The sequence below is a fragment of the Phocoena phocoena genome, chromosome 5 (genome assembly GCF_963924675.1).
Source record: "Phocoena phocoena chromosome 5, mPhoPho1.1, whole genome shotgun sequence".
NCBI lineage: Eukaryota > Metazoa > Chordata > Mammalia > Artiodactyla > Phocoenidae > Phocoena > Phocoena phocoena.
Window position 1 is genome coordinate 74945538 of NC_089223.1, and position 24064 is coordinate 74969601.

A 24064-nucleotide genomic window follows, 5' to 3' on the forward strand; every position below is an offset into this window, starting at 1 on the left:
AAAACAAATATGTGTATATGCAGGACCAAGGAAATTATTAAACTATTTCTATGCAGGACCAAGGAAATTATTAAACTATTTCTTTGTACTACAATCTACAGTTAGAAATAAATAACTTTGAATTTGCAGATAATCTAATAAAGAAATTAATTTTCAAGAGGCCACTCCATTATCTACCAGTACAGATGTAAGTAACTGTTCTATAAGTAGTTCTTTGTGTGGTTTTACACTCTTTTATCTATTCCTCTCTTTGTCATTCTTTATCATCAACTATCTCCTTTCTTAGATTTTTCACTTCTTTCTCAACTCTTAATATTACCAATGGTAACCACATATACCCCATCATTCTATGCTCAATTCATATCCATTGTATTCATCACATTCTCCCAGAGTACTACCATCCCTGACCTATAGCAACAAAAATGTACAAAGAACTTGGAAGGGATGAAGTATAAAAGTAACAATACAAAGACATTTATTATGACCTACTTGAGTCATACTTGACTCAAATATGAGATGGTTTACAGTACTAAAATACTTATATGAATAACAATTCAAGTTTCCTTATTTTCACAAATGAAACTAATCTAGCACGTCTGGGTAACTTGACAACACTCATTAGCTTTGAGGAGCACTCAAAGAATTTAGAAACAAAAATCTTAACACTATGTACACAGTGCTACCAGACTGAAATAAAGGAAGGGGACGATTCTTAGGGGATGATTCTTAGGTATTTATATTGGTACACCATCCTCAGTAATCTTATCTCCTCCCACAGGATGCAACCTATATTTATGCACTCTTTAGTTCAACAAATATTTTACCTTCCACATCATGGTAGATGTGAGCTCTATTTCCATCAGGAATTTCCAGTTTCAAGCTTGGAACTCAAGGAAGTTACAATATTAAACCTGCTTTAACTAACTCATTGTACAAAAGAAAATGCTATTTTATTTTAAATATGCATGTGCAGAAGGGAAGACTCACTGAAGGCTATTAGCATTGGTATTTATACTCAATTTCATATATAAAAGTACTTATAACACAAAGGAAAAAGAGGAAAATTCACAACCTAATCTCCAATAGTAAGTTCGACAAATCACTGAGCTAGAGTATTCCTAATTTAATGGAGTTTTCATTCGTAGAATATTATTACAACTTACTTTAAAAATAAAGTATGCGGCCAACAAACACATGAAAGAATGCTCAACATCATTAATCATTAGAGAAATGCAAATCAAAACTACCATGAGATATCATCTCACACCAGTCAGAATGGCCATCATCAAAAAATCTAGAAACAATAAATGCTGGAGAGGGTGTGGAGAAAAGGGAACACTCTTTCACTGCTGGTGGGAATGTGAATTGGTTCAGCCACTATGGAGAACAGTATGGAGGTTCCTTAAAAAACTACAAATAGAACTATCATATGACCCAGCAATCCCACTACTGGGCATATACACTGAGAAAACCAAAATTCAAAAAGAGTCATGTACCAAAATGTTCACTGCAGCTCTATTTACAATAGCCCAGAGATGGAAACAACCTAAGTGCCCATCATCAGATGAATGGATGAAGAAGATGTGGCACATATATACAATGGAATATTACTCAGCCATAAAAAGAAACGAAATTGAGCTATTTGTAATGAGGTGGATAGACCTAGAGTCTGTCATACAGAGTGAAGTAAGTCAGAAAGAGAGAGACAAATACCGTATGCTAATACATATATATGGAATTTAAGGGAAAAAAATGTCATGAAGAACCTAGGGGTAAGACAGGAATAAAGATGCAGACCTACTGGAGAAGAGACTTGAGGATATGGGGAGGGGGAAGGGTGAGCTGTAACAGGACGAGAGAGAGTCATGGACATATACACACTAACAAACGTAGTAAGGTAGATAGCTAGTGGGAAGCAGCCGCATGGCACAGGGATATTGGCTCGGTGCTTTGTGACAGCCTGGAGGGGTGGGATAGGGAGGGTGGGAGGGAGGGAGACGCAAGAGGGAAGACATATGGGAACATATGTATATGTATAACTGATTCACTTTGTTATAAAGCAGAAACTAACACACCATTGTAAAGCAATTATACCTCAATAAAGATGTTAAAAAAAAAATAAATAAAGTATGCGGGCTTCCCTGGTGGTGCAGTGTTAAGAATCTGCCTGCCAATGCAGGGGACATGGGTTCGAGCCCTGGTCCGGAAAGATCCCACATGCCGCAGAGCAACTAAGCCTGTGCACCATAACTACTGAGCCTGCGCTCTAGAGCCCGCGAGCCACAACTACTGAGCCCACGTGCCTAGAGTCCATGCTCTGCAACAAGAGAAGCCACCACAATGAGAAACCCATGCACCACAATGAAGAGTAGCCCCCACTCGCCACAACTAGAGAAAGCCCGCGTGCAGCAACAAAGACCCAATGAAGCCAAAAATAAATAAATAAAATAAAATAAATTTTATAAATAAAGTATGCATTGAATCAAACTTCTTCTATCCTATACTCAGCTGATTCAAAGATACATCTTCTCTGTTCAGAAGTAAACCTTCTGCTCTTCAGGTCAACAGTTTATTGCAGAGTAATAAAAAATACTCTGTAACCATGTTAAGATAAAACAATGTAAGTTTTCAACTGGGTGCAATTTTAGCTGCACAGTAGTGAGAACATGACAGTTAACGTCAATACTTTTACCTCAGAAGGCTTAAAATTAAACCTGAGGCTACATATTAAACATATGTGAACATAATTATGCAAGAAATTTACACAAATATTCCCCACTCTTTCCATCATTATCTACCAAACAGTCAAAATTCAAATCTAATATAGTAAATATCTAGAACTTATTTATCAACATTAATTAGCATCTACTCCAAAAGCTTACGGCCATAAATGGGAGGAGTACCATATTTAAAAGACTACTAAATTCCAAGTATAACTAACTGGTAGAAGCCAGAGGGAGACAAATGTGGGTTGACTGAAGGAAGACCTTTCTAAATCTTGAAGTTACTTCAACATGGTATGGCTGGAATTAAGACAGTAGTGGCCTGAAGAGCAACATGAACTAGTAGCAAAAACATCAGACAGACCTCAGTTCTTATGTTTTTAGTCCATTTTTCTTGCTTTTCTGAAAAAGGTGGGAGGAGGAAGTGTTAATAAAATAGTGATTTCAAAGATTAAATGAAATAATGTATCAAGTGCCTAAGACAGAACCAGAACTATGCAATCACTTTTGATTTACATTTATAGACTATAGAGGGAAATAAACACTTTTATTGAGACAATAATTTGCCCCCCTTTAAAGTGCACAACTTCATGGTGGTTAGTACATTCACAGTTGTGCAACCATCACCAAAATCTAATTTTTGACCATTTCAACACCTCAAAAAGAAACTACAGGGACTTCCCCGGGGGTCCAGTGGTGAAGACTCCACACTCCCAATGCAGGGAGCCCAGGTCTGACCCCCGGTCAGGGAACTAGATCCTGCAAGCCGCAACTAAGACCCGGTGCAGCAAAATAATTATTTATTTATTTTAAAAACAACAACAACAACTGGGCTTCCCTGGTGGCGCAGTGGTTAAGAATCCACCTGCCAATGCAGGGGGCACGGGTTTGAGCCCTGGTCCGGGAAGATCCCACATGTCGTGGAGCAACTAAGCCTGTGCGCCACAGCTACGGAGCCCGTGTGCTAGAACTACTGAAGCCCACACACCTAGAGCCCGTGCTCCACAACAAAAGAAGCCACCACAATGAGAAGCCCGCGCACCACAATGAAGAGTAGCCCCCGCTCACTGCAACTACAGAAAGCCTGCTCACAGCAACGAAGATCCAACACAGCGAAAAAATGAATAAATAAATAAAATTAAATTAAAATAAACGAATTGTATTTCTATAAACTGTAAATAAACAATTTGAAAATGAATTAATTTTTTAAAAAAAGAAACTACGTAACCAACAGCAGTCACTCCCCATTCCTCCACACTCCTCCAGCCCTAGGCAACCACCAGTCTACTTTTTTTTCACTGTGATTTGCCTCTTCTAATGTTCATATAAATGAAATTATACAATGTGTGGCTTTTTGTGCCTGGCTTTTTCATTTAGCGTGATGTTTTGAAAGTTCATCTATTTTGTAGCACATATCAGCACTTTTATAACCAAATGTGGTATGGATATACCACATTTAATTTTTCCATTCAGTTGATGGACATACCAAATGTGGTATGGATATACCACATTTAATTTTTCCATTCAGTTGATGGACATCTAGAGCACTTCCATTTTTTGGCAGTTATGAATAGTACTGGTATGAACATTTGTGTGCAAGTTGTGTGGACATGTTTTCGTTTCCATTGAGTAGATATCTAGAAGTAGAACTGCTATGTGTTGTATGAAAGGAGAGAAGGTTAGCACTGCCCTCGACAAGGATGGAAGAAGCTCTGGGGCCTGACAACATGCATATGGTTAAGGCACTGACACCTACTTTGTGGCATCTAACCTTTTTTTTTTTTCAATAAAAAATAAATTTAAAAAAGAAATAAGTGTTGTAGAAGTAGAACTGCTAGGTCATAAGGTAACTCTACGTTTACCATTTTGACCAAAATATTTTTCAAAACCAGCTCCAACACTTTACATTCCTACCAGTAATGTATGAGAATTTCAAATTAAAGAGGAAATTTAAGCATCAATGCTACTGTATTTTACAACGTTGCAGAGGGAAGCCAACAGACTACTTCAAGAAGGGCCTCTTAGGGTGGTAGTCACTGGTTAATGCTAGCTAATATTTACAGCATGCTTAGTCTGTGCAGGCACTGTTCTAAGTATTGTATTTCACTGAATCTCAGGTACCATCAATTATTCAATACACCGTTATTTTATGTACCTTGAGAAAGAAAAAAACTCTGCCAATTAAGTTATAACATCTCATCCACTGAAAGATATATCCTGATTTCAGAGATGTTAAAAATATGAAAAAATATTTCATAGAATTATTGAAATATTGTTTTCTAAATGGACTACTCTTTTACTCTTCATAATCCTTTCAAAGGATTTTACAAATGAGGAAACACACAGTGGTTAGATAGCTTGCCTAAAATCAAGAAGCCAGTTAAATGCCAGAAGTAAGATTTGAACTGTGGTTGATTATTTTTGTTCTTGGTAGAGTCATATTGACCATTTCAGAGATTTTGCCCTTATTCCTTCCTCATTAGAAACAAGAAGTAGAGCACAGTGGGCCTTATAGGATCTAGTTTCTATTTAACCTCTAAGCCTCAGTTCCCTCGTTCATTAAGACTGTTATGAAGACTTTCAGGAAAGGCATATAAAATTCCTAGCACAAAACAAGTGACAACTGCTACTATCATTATTTAATAGTAAAAATATAGTGGTTGAGAGCAGTCTCTCTTGAGATCTTTTCTTTCTTCCCTCATTTCCATTAAAATTTTTTTAGGCTTTGAGGTCATCCTTATCTCGAAACATTTTAAAATCCTCTTTTCTTAAATTTACAGTATTCTATAATTAAAGTAACCTCAAGTGACTACTACTCATTCTAATGATAACACTGACAACCAAGATTACCTAGTGGAGGGTAACTAGGGTAAGGATGAAAATTAAGTCACAAATGTAAGATGAAAGCTTAATAGTGGTCATCTCCAAATGGTCATACTGGAAAAAAAAGAAATGTTCTTTTAATTCTTCACTGTTCAAATTTCTACAATAGGGGCTTCCCTAGTGGCGCAGTGGTTAAGAATCCGCCTGCCAATGCAGGGGACACAGGTTCAAGCCCTGGTCCGGGAAGATCCCACATGCCGCGGAGCACCTAAGCTCATGCACCACAACTACTGAGGCTGCACTCTGGGGCCCACGAGCCACAACTACTGAAGCCCGTGCACCCAGAGCCCATGCTCCGCAACAAGAGAAGCCACCACAGTGGGAAGCCCATGCGCCACAACGAAGGGTAACCCTGCTTGCCGCAAGTAGAGAAAGCCCATGCGCAGCAACAAAGACCCAACACAGCCAAAAATAAAATAAATAAATTTATTTTTTTAAAAAAATTCTACAACAAACACAAACTACTTTTATAAAAGGCAAAAAAAAAAAAAAAAAAAATCAACCAGGCTTAAAAGGTAGAAACAACCAAAATGTCCATCGATGGTTAAAGGGATAAACAAAATGTGGTGGGTATGTACAAGGGAATACTATTAAGCCTTAAAAAGGAATGGCATTCTGTCACAACTTATAATATGGATGAACCTTAAAGATATTATACTAAGTGAAATGAGCCAGGTACAGAAGGACAAAAGTCATATGATTCCACTTAAATGAGGTACCTAGGGTAGGAAAAATTCATAGAGAAAAAAATGTTAACAGTGGTTACCAGCATGGAATACCAGGGAGTTATTGTTTAGTAGGGAAGATGAAAATGTTCTGGAAATGGATGGTGGTGATACACGGAAAACAATGTGAATGTGCTTAACTGCCACTAGACTGCACACTTAAAAATGGTTAAAATAGTATATTTTATGTTATGTATACTTTACCACAATTTAAAAACATCAACCAGGCTTATCAGAAAATAGATATACATAAACAACAGAATAACAGGCACCTTAAACTGGTAGGTGACTCAACTTCACCCTGGAACTTCCACTGCTGTGTCTATTCTTAAATGGGGGACAACCAGTAGGCTGAATGAATGAATTCTGGAACATTTTCTGAGCGACTACTATCATATGCTCAAGGGACACTATACTTTCAGGAGCCATAGAAAATACAAAGGTGTATTAAGCCATGGTCTTTGACCTCAGGAGTACAAAAGCTAGTGAAAGATACATATCCCCAAATAATACAATACATTAATTGGTACTGTAATTGTGGTGGTACTATATAAATTATATAAAATGCTATTGGGAATAGAGGGAGAAACATTTTGACAGGCACAGCGTAATGGAGAAAGTAATACTTTACCTAGACCTCAAAAGAAAAGTAGAATTTTAAATGATAGGGACAATGGTTCAAGTGAAAATGACAGCGAAGTGTGAAAGAATAAGCATTAACCTACAAACAGCAAATAATCTAGGCTGGAGAAAAAGAGACTCATATTGTGGGTGAGGGCAGCAGAAGATTAGGATGGAAAAAAAGACTAAGGTCAGGTTACAGGAGCTTTTAAATGCCCAGCTAAGGAGTTCAGACTATTAACAAGGAAAGAAAAGAAACATGATCAAAACTGCACTTTAGGAAGATTTATAGAACAGCAGTGCAAAGAATGAATAGTATGGCAAAGATGAAAGGGTGATCAAATAATAGGCAAAACAGGCGCAGTAATAAAGCTGAATGCCTAAACTAAAATGGTGATGATAGCAAAAGTAAAGACATAAAGGAAGCAATTCAGTCAAAAAATAAGTTTAGGTTAGTTCCCCTTGTTATACACAATCCTAGATTATTCTGTTTCCTCTTTTAACATTCATCACAGTTGCAATGATTTGTTCATTTTTCCCCCCACTAGAACATGAGCTCCATGAAAGCAAGGACAGCAGTGTAAGTCTTACTTATTGCTATATTGGCACAAAGTACTCAAATAATTGTTGAATAAAGTCAGAGTACTCTCTTCCCTAAAAAATATACTTCTCTGAGGCAAATAAGGACTTGTATAAGGATTCTCTAAATTTGGGAACACTATAAGTTTTTCCAGACCCAGAATTTAAGCTGTTGTCAGATACACATCCTATTCCTGTCTAAAGTTATTACTAGCTGCCTCTGAGTAAGCTTACTTTTCATTCTAATTCCAGAAGCAAACCATCTGTCATTACCTGACATCTTGTCCATGCTAAACTTACACAGTAAACAACTAAAACATTTGTAATTTTAATAAACACTAAAGTACATATTAATTAAACGAGCCAAGAAAAGTTCATGCACAAAAATAGGCTTACGATACCTTAGGGGGATTAAATGGATATGTTTCTGGTATTTTAATCTCTAGTTGATATCTTCCTCCTAAAAAATGGGGAAAACAGAAAGTTAACAGTGCTGCTCACCTCAAATATGTAAAGCCAAATATAGTGATAGAACTTTTCAAAACATATACTATTTTAGTCAATTACAACAGATTCATTTTAAAGCTGAAACCCAAAAAGGAAATAAACAAAAGCACTAGTTTTTAATTTAAAGGTTATTTAAAGCATACAGAATACCCATTTTAAACAACTGATATTAGTTTATCAGTGAATAATTGGAGAAATGGATGAATACATTAAATCCACAGACGATCCAATGCCAAAGACTTCACTGGAACAATTACGTAGCACAGGTTCCATCTCCTTTTGTTTCCTTTAGTCCACACTAATAAGAGTTGCTAAATAACAGGAAAAAATGGAAAGAAAAAAGGAAAAGAAGAAAAAAAGAAAGAAGATAGGGAAGTATAAAGGCATAGGTGGTACACAGAAAAAGGATACACAGATTACGCCAAAAACTGAAAAATCTACTTCTAGCTGGTTCTCTCAAATGCAAAAATGTCCCAAAGTTTTAATCTGGGACATTAAATTAAATGCCAACACTTCTTGTTAAAATTTAAAAAACAAAATTCAATAGTAAGACAAGAGGCAGGAATAAAGACAAAAACCTAGTCTCTCCCTGTAAATGGGTATACAAAGAGACTGTTCTAACCAGTAACATATAAACAGTAGGCAACATTCCATTTTGGTCTGAAGTTATCTTGAGCAACTAGCAGCTAAATAAGTTTTTTTTTTTAAGTTTATCTAGCTTCCCATAACTAGGATATTAAAGGGGGAGGATAACTGCTTCTCAGGAAACTCTGAAGGGGGAATCTTGCACTGGATGGCAGACTGGATTTGAATCCTAACTCTACGGAACCTTCCAATTCTAAGATTTTATGATCCATTACCAAAGAATATCTATCATTCCAAAATACAGCAAATAAAACTGAGCTAGCGAAATATTTATATATGAAACTATGCCTGGGATTTGCTTCAAAATAATCAAGGGATGAATTACATCAAAGACTGGCCATGAAATGACAGTTATTAAAGCTGGCTGATGAGTGCCTGGAGGTTTCTGCCATCTGTATATATCTGAAATTTTCCATAATAAAAAGTAATAAAACAAAAACTGTAATTGTGCTCTAGGAACGCTACTGACTTCAAAATTCCGTACACTCAATTCTCAGTATATCCTGCCACTTCCTTCATTGTTAGAACAGATGAATGTGGATCTAAGAAAAAAACAAAAGAGCAATTCACTTGGTACCACTTTCTTCAAGCCCTTTTGGTGCCAATTCTTCTTTTCTTGCTTATTCCTTTTAATAGAATCCCATACTGACTAATGCACAAGTTGAACTAGATGCCTGAAGCACATAGAATACAGCAGCAGTGAAATATAAAGGAAAGAAGTCAAAAAAAAAAGAAACAAAAAAAGACAGGTAAGAGAAGAGTACCTCAAGAAATTTTTGTGTATACAGAGATAACTGTTTATATTCAGAGTTATAAATGCTAGATTCAAATATAGGTATAATAAATTTAGCCTGAGTAATGTGTACATTCTTCTTTTTCATTCCTATGAATCTTACTTTTTTCATTAAATTCCAAATTACTGTCTCTATAACCTTTCATATAAAGTTTTTCCTTCTTGAATGTCCAAAACAATCTCTTAGGAGCAGTGCGAGAGCCCTGAAATACTATATAAATAATGCTGGACCCTAGAGTCCCCCAAATCCTATTTCTACTCCATATGCTATTGGTATGCTCTGTCTTGCATTATTTGACAACTTCAATATATAATCAATACAGCATTAACCACAGCATTATTTGATATATATCAGAGTAACACAACTAAGGGAGCTTTATGATAACTACATTATTATTATAACAGTTTTCACTATAAAACATTTTACTTCTTGAAGAACAGCTTTTACTACTACACATTTATAATCTTTAAATGGGGAAGGGATGAATTTTTCAAAAAATACCAAGAATGATTCCATAAATTTAAAACAACTCTTAGGTACAAAGCCTCAAGAACTAAATTGTTCCTCTGCCACTGAACCGTTAAGGCAAAAGAAGAAAACATGTACAATATGGTCATTTTAACTCAATCTGATTACTTTTAACACTACATAAAATAGCTACCTGATTTCTTAATGATGTTATTAACAATTTAACATTCCACATGTAAACTTTTGCCCTGGCTATTGAGATAAAACAACAACAACAACAAAAACCCTCAAAAAAAAAATCCCTCAAAATTTAGCAAGAGTCCTGAGATAAATATTACCAAAATATTTTACCCCGTTCGTATTTCAAAAAAAGTATCTTATGCCCTCGAATGTGCTTTTCTTAAACAAAATGAACAACTTCAATAGTTTCATGATAAAAAGAATACAATTTAAGTTTATCTACTTCAAATATATACCCAAGAAGCATATTAAAACTAATCTTATCAAACATTAATGTCTCATTTAGTGGCAGCAGCAGACATAAGCACTTAAAAATGACCAAACTTGTTTCTAACTAATGAATATGGTATAGTTATAATTTAATCATTCTACAAATAAGTATGTCCAATTTTTTAAAAATTCATGTACCTTTATTAAGGGTTGCTAAGAAGGTAATAAACATTCTGCCTAGTTCAGGAGATCTCTTGTTTATAAATATCAATTTACTGGAAGAGCTCCATGGTGATAATGCTACTGCCCTAATATCTTTCAAAAATACATCTAAACAACCTAAAAAGTAATTCAAGAATATTTATAATGTATGCCTTCAAGAAGAAGCTTGTATATCATTACAAACAATATCTGCTATTAAGGACGAACTTGATTTTTATAAGATAACTAAAGATCTCTTCTCCATCTAACAACTGTCAAAAGGACTAAATGAATAGCATCCATGAAAGCATCCAGATGGGGCCTGGCATACAGGAGGCACTCATAAAACAATATACAAAATTAAATAAGTCTAGAAATGGCTCATATGAACTATAAAACAGAAAATAAAATTTTGTCATTTAAGAGTTGGTAGAATGTGCTAAAGACATTCTAGGGTCTTTAAAACTTTGAATGAAAAGAGAAACACAGTCTAGAACGTTGAATTTTTCTGAAAAATTTTGGGTAACTGTTCATTACAGAATTGTAGAACCACTACATTCAAAGGAGACATAACCACCACTTCCAATATTCAATCAATCCTGATTTATTCAAGAGCAGAAAGTGATTAGAAACACAGGCTTTGGAGTCAATGGCTATTAGGACTCAAATCCCAGCTGTGCTGCTTAGATGTCTTAGCCAAGTTACTTAACTTTCCTGAGCTTAAGTTTCTTCATCTATGAAACAGTGATAACCGTACTTACCTCATAAGATTTGTTATAAGGAGTGAATGAGAAAGTACACGTAAACCTCTAACAAGTAAGAACTCAATAAGTGCTACTACTACAAATTCCGTGACATGATTTCCATTAAACAAATATTTGAATGCTTATTATATGCAAGAATCTTGGTTATGCTATATAATCCAAATTTACAGTAACACTCACTACTGAAGATCTGCCTAATGAGGAAATAAAAAGCTATAAAGCTTCTTTCTGTATCTTACCACCCAATTCCATGGTCTAAAGTAGCTATAGACTTAGTTTGTAAACACAGAGTTCAGCAAAACTGTCTCCTTTCTATATGTCTTGAAACGATCAAAGATTTCCTGAATAAAGAAAATTAAATATGTGGAATACAGCCTGTATGAAGACATATGAGTAAATTACATGCTAAATGACAAACAGGGGAGAGAAGCTTTTCTTTAAAAATTAACATAAGTCAGAAATTTAAGGCAAGGTTTGTTTACAGATACCATATGAAGGGTAACTGAGAATCCATATAAGTTAGTCTTAACATGCTAGATGTTTTATACTGTTAGATTCTAACATAATATAACCTGTAATTTGGCTCTTTGGAAAAAGAAAAAAATTAGCTAAAATTCAGTAAGAAAAATCAGTCTAGATAAGTATCTAAATTTATTATTTAAAAACTGCTGTATATATCCTTAAGCCAAATGAAGTTACCTTTCACGTAGTTTATAAATGCTTGAGATTATTCTGATTTAATGTTTCAGACAAGTTCTAATATGCACAATATTTTGATACAGAAAAAAGTACTTGCCTTCATATGGTGTGTCTGGAGGTCCTGCTATTTCTCCTCTTAATTCTGTAAAATTCTCATCTACAAGATCTACTTTAATTTGATTTTTGCTCGTCTTAAAAATAAACAGAAAATAAATGTTAGTTATATCAGCAAGAAAAAGGCCTATTTTTATTAAAGTATTACCTATAAAAAATTTTGAAACACGCTCTTTCATAAGCTTATCTGCTCTAGTAAAAATAATAGTCTGCTTTTCTAGAACGTAATTAGCCAATCTGAATATTTAAAACAAAAATGCTAACAAATTTTAACTGCAATGTTTTTAATGACATAACACCACTTTGAACAACAGTACAATGTCTGGTTGACTTTACAGGAATGTTTTGAGAAAACTAGCAGACACCTTTATTTTATATTTGCTGAGTTCATGTGTGTTAGGTCCAAAGTGATAATTCTATTCATCTGTAGATGAACTCTGCAATTCGATACCCCCGGGCTACATGGGTTCTAGCCCAAACAGAAAATTCAAGATTAAAAACTATTTAGGCTATAAGCTCTCACTTAAATTTCTAGATGTTTAGGTTAACTGAAATACTACACCATCAACCAGGATGATGAAAGCTCTAAGTGTCTAATTAATATCACTTTCCACAATAATTCCTAAAGCCTAAATGCCTCAATAGAATCTTCTAATGCCTTCCTCAAACTGTTTTTCTGCTTAGTTTACTTCAATGGCAATTACTTACTTCTCAAAACAGATTTTTATATTTATCTACAGCTACTTATTTTGTACTTTACACTTCTCAAAGTACTGTCATATCAATATTATCACTTCAATCTCTCAATAATCTTTAACAATCCATTCTCATAGTAAACAGTGACCATGATTCAGGAAACCTTCCAGTGGGATTCACTTTAACGCTCCCAAGTACCTGCCTGCAAATGGGCTCTCCGCTTACATTATGTAACCTACCTCAGTATCTTACTGGTCTATTCACCAAACACAATGATCCTCCCCTTTTCTCAATTTTTTAAAACATAAATCCTTAATATACAAAGCTCTCCTTTCATTTTTTGGTTAGGATTTTTATATTTATCTACATCTACTTATTTTGTACTTTACACTTTATACCTAAGTGACACATGTACTCTTATGAAAGAAAGCCCGACGAGATTTCAAAAGTAAATTTTTGCTTTTGAACCCACCTTCTTAAACTTGCTTACTGGATGAAACAGCGTAGGAATTATTGTTTTAAGGTCCCTGACTTCCTCCCCTCACCTCCAGGAGAAGATACCATCATTTTCACTTTCTCTGTACTAAACAGTTTAGTACCGAATGTTAAGTACAGAAAAAATACATAATTTAAAACTCAAATTTTAAAGATTTAATGACTCCTAATTTATCTTATCTTTTAATAAGAACATAGGATTAAAAAACTTACTTCATGCATTTTAACTAGTACTGGTTTATTTCATAACCTTTTTCTACATTTGGGATTAAAGTATTTCATATTTTTCTGAAGATAATTTTACCCCCAAATTAAATTTAATTATAAATATGCATAATGGGGAACTTCTTCCTGTGCCCTAAAAAAATCAATATCATCCTTGGTATTTTCAGAAGAGGATGAAATGTACAATTTTAGTAATAGTAAAATACTTTTTCCAGTAAGCACAGGAATTGATAATGTTAAAATGAAAATCATAGGCACCAGACGTTCATTCACCGACCAATTTAAGAAGCCAAAAGTGTAACTTACAGACATCTATTTTTCTCCCCTACGAATTCTAAGGGAAACAAGAGTAACCGAATCTTGCAAATCGTGAACGCTTTCAAAGTTCTCAATAAGGTTCCCACAATATCCCCTTCCCCAAAAGAAGTAAATAATCCTAAAATGGCAGGATACTAAAGGACACTTACTACACTGAAGTTTGGGGAAGGGTAGAAAGAAGTAACAAATTAGAAAAGCTGCCTTCTAGATTGTCCCCAACTGTTTGTTTAGTAAAATGCTAAGTAAACAAATATTAATAAACAAATATTACCTCTGTCCTCATTCCCCCAAAATTGTAATTCAGAGAAAAGTGAGTCTTTTTTTCACTCTAGGGAAAGAACACTATTCGTGTATGAAAAATTTACTAAACAGCTCAAGAAAATACAATCACCATGATGAATCCCATTATAAAGTATTCTATGTTCTAGAGTAGGGTTTTTATCCACAGATAACCAAAGATAAAAAGAAAATGGAAAGTTAAAGACAGATTTTTCACAGCTTAATTTTTCTATCACGCAACAATTCTCATTTATTACATCCATACTTTAATTCAAACATCCAGTATTTCCACAATCCAAAACTCCAACCCCACTGCCCACACAAAATAACTTAAAATCCCACTTTAAGACTCAAGAACTGTAAGTGGAAAAAATGGAAAACAGCTAAATGACAGACAGTATTTTAAAAAATCATGGCCTTGGAAGTCAGACAGATGGGAGGTGATTCCCAGTTCTGCCACTTATTTGTGATGTTAATTCAGGTAAGTCACCATCTAACTCTCAATTTTATTATTGTAAAATGAGAATCACCTCAGAATTAAATGAAAATTTCCGGGATAGAAGTAGCATAGTTACCCTTCTCCTAACACTATTAATTACAAAAACCTTTGATTTCAAAGCCCTATTTTATAAAATTTATTTCACAGGTCTGTTTCCAAACTAAGAATGGAAACTGTAATTTCTAAAAATAAATAAAATAATGTGTTTTCGATTTTAATGACTGCAACAACCAGGGAGGCTGAGGCTTTTGGATGAAACCTTGAATTGTTTTATCACTATACTATTTTTTCTAAGAACAGTTGGAAAGTTGCTTTACTATACTTTCTTCTCCCAACTTATCTGAACACACAGTGAGACCTCTGGTAGTCTTGATTTTTCTTACGTTTCCTTGTGGCTCCAATGCATTTCCAACACATAAAAGGAAAAGAGATGAACAAAAGCTACAGCTCCTAGTAAACAATTTTTTATTGAATATTTTATTAAGATATAACATGCATAAAGTATGCCAAACAGTACATAACGCTGAAGTTAATTTGGAAGTGGTAGATAAACGAACATTACTGCTAATAAGCAACAGTGCAAAATTTAAAGCAATTCTAGTAGATTCTCAAGGCCAAGTCTCTTGATGAACTGACATCATCATCATCACAAAATTCTTTCAAATAATTCCTGGGATCTACTACATGCCAGAAAGCAATCTCAACTGTCAGTGAAACAACTAAGTGACAAAACTAAGTCCCTGCCCACTTGGAGCTTACATTCTCCTGGGAGAAAATAAAAATTGATAGATTTTATTGAGAAAGCACTAAGTATAAGCTACTGTTGTTTAACCTGTTTAAAACGTACTACCTATGTGACCTTGAGCAAGTTAACTAACCACTCCATACCTCAGTTTCATCCTGTCAATTGGGAATTATAATAGTACCTACCACATACAGTTCATGGGGGAATTTAATGAATACAATATTAATGCCTACCAAATAGTAAATGCTGAATGTATAGTAGCCATTTAACACTTCAATATGTTGACTTTTGATAATGATGTTGGAGCAGAAAACTTCTACATAAAGCAAATATTATACTTTAAAGGAATAATTTATCACTTTAGCCTCTCTTCTTTTATTCTGGAAAAAGTTTTCTAAAATATAATTTAAATCCAAATTTCAGATAAGCAAATATAATTCTAAATGACCCCTAAAGTTATAGATAATTCTCATATGCTATTAAAAAAACTATTAATTTGTTTCCTAGTCAAATCACTACTACCAAAATTCAGGAACACTGCTCATTATTATCATGTAAATAAACGTGAAATTCAATTCTTCCTCATTTGTTGGAAATGAGGCTTGTTTAACACTTGCCATTACTTTCTCATAATTTAACATGTTTCCCCTACTATTCTAGGGCTCAAGAAGAAACATTTCCACCTCCTAAGCAGTTAAAAACCTGAAACTTGGGACGTTCACATTTCCAAAGCAGGGCTGACATGGAAACTAAGAGAGTAGAAGAAAAATGGGAAACTGAGGCCATGGGGACACATTTGTGGTCCTTACTAAAAACCACATTCTAGACCAGTGCTATCCAATAGAAATATAACATAAGCCACAAATGTACTTTATTTTTTTCCAATTATTCATAAGTGATTGTATTTTTTTTAATTGAAATATAGTTGATTTACAATGCTGTGTCAGCTTCTGGTATACAGCAAAGTGATTCAGTTATACTTATATATGCTTTTTTTTTAAATGGTAATTATATGACCATTTCTCTTTTTCTTTTTTTTTTTTTTGAATTTATTTATTTATTTTTGCTATGTTGGGTCTTTGTTTCTGTGCGAGGGCTTTCTCTAGTTGTGGCAAGCGGGGGCCACTCTTCATCTCAGTGCGCGGGCCTCTCACTATCGCGGCCTCTCCTGTTGCGGAGCACAGGCTCCAGACGCACAGGCTCAGTAGTTGTGGCTCACGGGCCTAGCTGCTCCGCGCCATGTGGGATCCTCCCAGACCAGGGCTCGAACCCGTGTCCCATGCATTAGCAGGCAGATTCTCAACCGCTGCGCCACCAGGGAAGCCCATATATATGCTTTTTAAAAAAAATATTTATTTAGTTATTTGGCTGCGTCGGGTCTTAGTTGCAGCACTCCGGATCTTTAGTTCAGCATGTGTGATCTAGCTCCCTAACCAGGGATTAAACCCAGGGCCCCTGCATTGGGAGTGTAGAGTCTTAGCCACTGGACCACCATAGAAGCCCCCATATATATTCTTTTTCATATTCTGTTCCATTATGGTTTATTACAGGATATTTAATATAGTTTCCTGTGCTAAACAGTACGACGTTGTTATCTATTTTATATATAGCAGTTTGTATCTGCTAATCCCAAATTCCCAATTTATCCCTTCCACACCCCCTTCCCCTTTAGTAACCATAAGTTTGTTTTCTATGTAAGTCTGTTTCTATTTTGTAAATAAGTTCATTTGCATCTTTTGGGGGGGGCGGGGGGCATGCAACTTGCGGGATCTTAGTTCCCCAACCAGGGCTTGAACCCGGGCCACCTCAGTGAAGGCACTGAGTCCTAACCACTGGACCTCCAGGGAATTCCCCATTTGTACCATTTCTTTAGGTTCCACATATAAGTGATATGATATTTGTCTTTCTCTGACTTACTTCACTTAGTATAATCTCTAGGTCCATCCATGTTGCTGCAAATGGAATTATTTCATTCTTTATATGGCGGACTAGTATTCCATCATGTGTGTATATGTATATGTATATACACATCTTTTTTATCCATTCATCTGTTGATGAACATTAAGGTTGCTCCCATGTCTTGGCTATTGCAAATAGTGCTGCTATGAACACTGGGGTGCATGTATCTTTCTGTATTATAGTTTTATCTGGATATACGCCCAGGAGTGGGATTGCTGGATCATATGGCAACTCTAGTTTTTTAAGGAACCTCCATACTATTTTCCATAGTAGCTGCACCAATTTACAGTCCCACCAATAACATGGGAGGGTTCCCTTTTCTCCACACCCTCTCCAGCATTTAAAATTTGTAGATTTTTTAATGATGGCCATTCTGACTGGTATGAAGTGATACTTCACTGTAGTTTTGATGTGCACTTCTCTAATAATTAATGACGTTGAGCATTGTTTCATGTGCCCACTGGTCATCTGTATGTTTTCTTTAGAGAAATGTCTATTTAGGTTTCCTGTCCATTTTTTGATTGGGTTGTTTGTTTTTTTTGTTATTGAGCTGTATGAGCCGTTAGTATATTTTGGAAATTAAGCCCTTGTTGGTCACAACATTTGCAAATATCTTCTCCCAGTCCACAGGTTGTCTTTTCGTTTTGTTCATGGTTTCCTTTGCTATGCAAAAGCTTTTAAGTTTGGTTAGGTCCCATTTGTTTATTTTTGCTTTTAATTCTATTGCCTTGGGAGACTGACCTAGGAAAACACTGGTACAATTTATGCCAGAAATGTTTTGCCTATGTTTTCTTCTAGGATTTTTATGGTGTCATGTCTTATATTTTAAGTCTTTAAGCCATTTTGAGTTTATTTTTGTGTATGGTGTGAGGGAGTGTTTTACAAATGTATTTTTAAATTTTTCTACTAATCACATTAAAAAGAGTAAAAGGAAACAGGAGAAATTAATTTTAATATTTACCTCCAATATATTAAAAATTATTTTAATATGTAATTAAAATTTCTGAGATACTTCACATTTTATAATACTAAATCTTCAAGATTCAGTGTCTTACAATTACAGCACCTTTCAATTTGGAATGGCCACACTTCAAGTGTTCTAAAGCCACATGTGATAGGCAGATCCACAGAAACAGAAAGTAAAATATCGGTTTCTCAGGGAGGAGGGGAAAATAGGAAGGATCTTTTGGGGGTGACAAGAATGTTCTGGAATTATATACTTGTAATAACTGCACAACCTTGTTATACTAAAAACCACTGACTAATACACTTTTTAAAAGAGTAATTTTTTTTAAACTTGAAGGAAAAGAAAAAAATCACACATAGCTAGTGGGTACAGTACTGGACAGTGTAGCTCCAAAGAACCAGGAAATAATAGCCTCTCCAATTACAGAAACAGTGTGCCATTAAAATCTTACTTTCTGGACTTTTGTCATCACACTTCACACAATCTAGAATACAGAATAATTACAGTTCTGAACCTACTAATTCCATGAATATTTATTAAGTACCCACCATTTGCAAGGCAAATAGGTACTGGTGGTAAAATCATCAACCAGAAATGTTCTCTAACCTACTTTATCCCCATAAATAGAGTTTTCATTCTAAGGTATTAAACAACAAATTATATAATTTTTAAATGAAGGATAGGATATCATGAGTTATGATTAAGAAGAGGATTCCCTCAGGAAATCACCTTTAAACGATTTAACTTAGGCAATGACAGCATTTCAGGCAGAAAGTTCATCCTGTGCAAAGTAGAGGCGAGGAAGGACTTGGCATGTTTAGAAATTGAAAAGCCACCAATGTGACTAGAATATACAGAATAAAAGAGCAGAAATGAGGGAGGGAAAGTAGGCAGGAGCCAGATTACGCAGGGCCATGAAGAACAATAAGAAAAAAAATGTTGTGACAAGACAAACAGATTTGGGTCTTTTAAAACATCCTGGCTGCAGTGGGAGGGAAATGCCTGGAGGGAGATTAAAGCAGATACAGAGAAGAAGGTTAGGAATCCAGTGAGAGTGATTAGAAAGTACACCGAGATGAAGAGAAGCAGATGAATTAAGACCAGCAGGAGATAAAATTTATAGAACTTAGTTATTATATACTAAAACTGTATGATCTTAAGGAAGGAACAAGGATCACTCTTACGGTTTTGATTTTTCACTGGGTGGATGGTAAAACAATAACTAAGATAAGGAAATGGGAAATTGAGGGGTCAGAGTTTGGGGAAGAGGGAAAATCAAAAATTCAGCTTTGGACATGTTGAAAAAAGATATTTATGAAAATCCAAAAGGCCAAGTAGACAGTTGAAAATTCAGGTCTAGAGTTCAGGAGTGAGCTTGGCTGAATATACAGTGAACAAGAGGAAAATCCAGGATACTCTGTTATCACTGGCACCAAAGAAAGAAAAATGTTTCAAAGAGAAGAGCAGTTAGGGCTTCCCTGGTGGTGCAGTGGTTAAGAATCTGCCTGCCAGTGCAGGGGACACGGGATCGAGCCCTGATCCAGGAAGATCCCACCTGCCACAGAGCAACTAAGCCCGTGCACCACAACTACTGAGCCTGCACTCTAGAGCCCACAAGCCACAACTACTGAACCCACACACCACAACTACTGAAGCCCGCGCACCACAACTACTGAGCCCGCACACCACAACTACTGAAGCCTGCGCGCCTAGAGCCATTGCTCCGCAACAAGAGAAGCCACCGCAATGAGAAGCCTGCGCATCACAACGAAGAGCAGCCCCTGCTTGCCACAACTTGAGAAAGCCCGCACGCAGCAACGAAGACCCAACGCAGCCAAAAGTAAATAATTTATAAAAAAAAAAGCAGAGTAGTTAATGTTGCTGAGAGATTAATAATAACAAATACACCATATAAGCTGTATCCTAACTGACTTATATGTAATAATTCATTTAACCCTCACAACTTTATGTGCTTACCAATAAGGAAACTAAGACACAAAGCGATCACACACAGCTAATAATCAGAAAAGCCTGGTTCTAAAGATGATGCAGGAGCCAAGGCATATACATTCTATTTCACCGACTCTTAAGATACCATCAATTATAGGATGCCCCAGTGTCTGCCCAGTAAGAAATACATACCACCATTTACACTATGACACAATATTTACCATTTAGAATTTTTATTTTACACTTAACTCAAAGAGACTTTAGACTTTACATATATTACTATTAAGACTGCACAAAGAAAAAATATGCAAAAATTATCTTCTTCACAGTGAAAGCCCTGAATGTGCACACACACAAACTTCCGAAAACACATACAAGAAATCGGCAATGGTGGATCTCTGAGGGTAAGAAAACGAAGAATTATGGATCTGAGGTAAATGGGAGACCATGGTGCTGTTTGAAAATTATTTTAAACACATACACATGTAACTTTTGCTCTGAATGAAACACTTTAAAAAGGCTGAGCAGCAGGGAGGTCTTTGCAAAGTGAAAAGATAAAAACATCCACTATTAACTGGATAGTCATGAATGGTAAGGAAATGGAGAGCATGATTAGAGAGAACTCCTCCAAATGTTGGCTATAAAGGGGGAAGTGAGAAACAAAGCAGTAGTTTGGATGAAGAAAGAGGGCAGAAGGTGGGGTTTCTTTATAACATAGCCATTAAACAGTATGTTTAAATGCTCATGACACAGCTATGGTAGAGTTAGACGTTTAAAAGTAAGGATGGCAGATAATGTAATGAAGAAGATGGAATGGGGTAGAATGGGTGAAATCTGAAATGAGAAGAATAAATGACTGTCCAAACTGAAAATCAACTACTCTTCTTAGAACCATCAGAGACTTGAAGTCACAGGGTCAACCACAGCCCCCATAACTGGAGAGACAAACGGGCAGAAAAAGAGAATCAAACCAGAACAAAAGCTCACAAGCATCTCTGCTTGAACCACTACCAGAGTATGAAAACCTAAATTGTAATTGACATTGCTGGAGGCACAGTGGGGATAAATTTGAGAGTGAAAAACTCCCAGGGGGCCCTACCACTTTTGTGAATTTTTACCTCCAGGATTCCTACAAGGTTTTCACAGTGAAGATCAGAGAAAAATCCCCTCATGCTTCTGGCAAGGGAAGGGAGAAAGTAGCCATTTCTCTTATTTAGAAATAAGCCCAGAGTATTTGATTCTTCTTAACAAAGCCTGCCCGCAAGCGAAACTATTTCACCAGAGCATAACATCAATTGGGGTTTTAACAGATCTAACCAACCTGAGAGAGGGGCAATACCTTCCAGCCCACTCTAGCCTGACACCTATAGCTACTGCAAATCGTAAACACAGCCTAAACCCTAGCTAGATAAACATAAAAGGTAACACTAAAGACCTACTTGTATAGTTCCTTTTCTAGTACATTATGCCTGGCTTTCAAGAAAAAAATTACAAGGCATACTAAAAGACAAAAAACACAGTTTAAAGAGGCAGAGTAAGCATCAGAACCAGACTCAGATATGGCAGAAATGTTGGAATTAGACTGGAAACTTAAAACTATGACTAATATGCTAAGTGCTGTAACAGAAAGAGTTGACAACATCCAAAACACATGGGTAATGTAAGCAGAGAGATGGACTCTAAGAAAGAATCAGAAGGAAATGCTAGAAATCAAAGATTGTTAACAGAAAAAAAATGCTTTTGATGGACTCATTAGTACATAAATGTGGAGAAAGAATCAGTGAGCTAGAAGAAGTGTCAATAGAAACTTCCAAAACTGAAATGCAAAGGAAAAACACATGAAAAAGACAACAGAATATCCAAAAGGTGAAACATATGAGTAATGGGAATACCAGAAGGAGAAGAAAACAAGAAATATTTGAAGTAATAACTAAGAATTTCCCTAAATTAATGACAGATACCAAATCACAGATCCAGGAAGCTCAGAGTTCAAACCAAAATCTATACCTAAGCATACCATATTCAAACTGAAGAAAATCAGAACAAAGAAAACATCTTGAAAGAAGCCAGAGGAAAAAAAACACCTTGCCTATACAGGAGCAATGATAAGAGTTACATTAGACTTCTCTTCGGATTCATGAAAGCTAGAGGAGAATAAAGTGATACATTTAAAATGTTTAAAAAGAAAAGCCCCACCAACCTAGATATCTATATCCAATGGAATTATCCCTCAGAACTCAACAATAAAGACTTTTCAGATAAACAAAAATTAAGGGAATCTATTGCCAGCAGACCTGCCTTGCAAGAAATGTTAAAAGAAATTCTTCAGAAAGAAGGATAATGATATCGATCAGACACTTTGAATATATTTAAAGAAAGCAACAGCATTAGGAAAGGAATAAATGAAGATGAAATAAAATATGCACTACCCATGAAGTAATGTAGTGTTATCTGGAAGAGCATTTTTTTGGGGGGGCTGTGCTACACAGCTTGCAAGATCTTAGTTCCCCAACCAGGGATCGAACCCAGGCCCCCCGTCAGTGGAAGTGCAGAGTCCTAACCACTGGACCACCAGGGAATTCTTAGAAGAGCACTTTTAAGTAAGTGTGTATGGTAATTCAAGGGTAAAGTTTTTTTTTTTTTTTAAAAAAGCACAACTGCTACGCTAAGAGAAGAAAAAAACTAAAACTAGAATCATATAAAATGATCAATTAAAAACAAGATAAGGCAGAAAAGAGTGAAAGACAAAAAAAGAACAAGGGCAATAAAAAGAAAACCATTTAAAAATATGGTAGGCATTAATCCAGCTATCAGTTATGATCTTACATGTCAATGGTCTAAATAATTAAAATATACTGTTGAAGTAGACAAAAAATGGATTCAACTTCATGTTGTCTATGAAAAATCACTTTAAATACAACACCAAAACACAGGCAACAAAAGTAAAAATAAAACAGACTACATCAAAATGAAAAACTTCTGTATATCAAAGCATACAATCAACAGAGTGAAAAGGTAACCTATGGAATAGGAGAAAATATTTGCAAATCATATAAATGACAAGTGGTTAATATCCAAAATATATAGAGCTCTTAAACTCAACAACAAAAAACAAACAACGTAATTTAAAAATGGCAAAGTGGGACTTCCCTGGTGGTCCACTGGTTAAGAATCTGTCTTGCAATTCAGGGGACGTCAGTTCGATCCCTGGTCAAGGAACTAAGATCCCACATGCTGCAGGGCAACTAAGCCCACATGCCACAACTAGACAGCCTGCATGCCGCAACGACATAGCCTATGCGCACTGGAGCCCACGTGCCACAACTAGAGAAAAGCTGCAACTAAGACCACAACGAAGAGCCCGTGCACCCCAACTAAGACCCGACGTAGCCAATAAATAAATAAATAATGAATGAATGAATATTTTTTAAAATAATAGGGAAACCATTAAAAAAAATTTTAATGGCAAAGTACTTGAATAGACATTTCTCCACAAGATATACAAATGGCCATCAAGTGCATAAAAAGATGCTCAATTCACTATGCAACTATCATTAGGAAAATGCAAATCGAAACCACAATGAGATACCACCTCGCATCCACTAAGATGGCCACTATCAAAAACACTGGAAATAAGAAGTGTTGGCAAGGATGTGAAGAAACTGGAACTCTGTGCACTACTGGTGGGAATATAAAATGGTGTGGCCACAATGGAAAACAGTATAATTCATCAAAAAATTGAAAACACACACACACAC

General features: G+C 35.6%; 1 protein-coding gene and 1 non-coding gene across 6 annotated transcripts in view; one reads left to right on the forward strand and one right to left on the reverse strand.

The window, feature by feature from the left end:
- UBE2K (ubiquitin conjugating enzyme E2 K) overlaps nucleotides 1-24064 on the reverse strand; it is a 77474-nt gene that overhangs the window by 24360 nt on the left and 29050 nt on the right. For 2 of the 5 annotated variants that reach the window (XM_065877566.1, XM_065877568.1), the window contains exons 2-3: nucleotides 12157-12250; nucleotides 7933-7991 (exon numbers count right to left, since the gene is read on the reverse strand). The exons of 1 other annotated variant lie outside the window; for it this stretch is intronic. In XM_065877566.1, coding sequence (XP_065733638.1) covers nucleotides 7933-7991; nucleotides 12157-12250 — 153 coding nt within the window. Of the gene's footprint in view, nucleotides 1-7925; nucleotides 7992-12156; nucleotides 12251-24064 lie in introns of all 5 variants that reach the window. 2 more of the 5 variants (XM_065877564.1, XM_065877563.1) reach the window with 1 other exon arrangement.
- LOC136123982 (U6atac minor spliceosomal RNA) lies at nucleotides 4380-4505 on the forward strand. The gene has a single exon (XR_010655935.1). It is a non-coding gene; the product is annotated as a U6atac minor spliceosomal RNA (small nuclear RNA).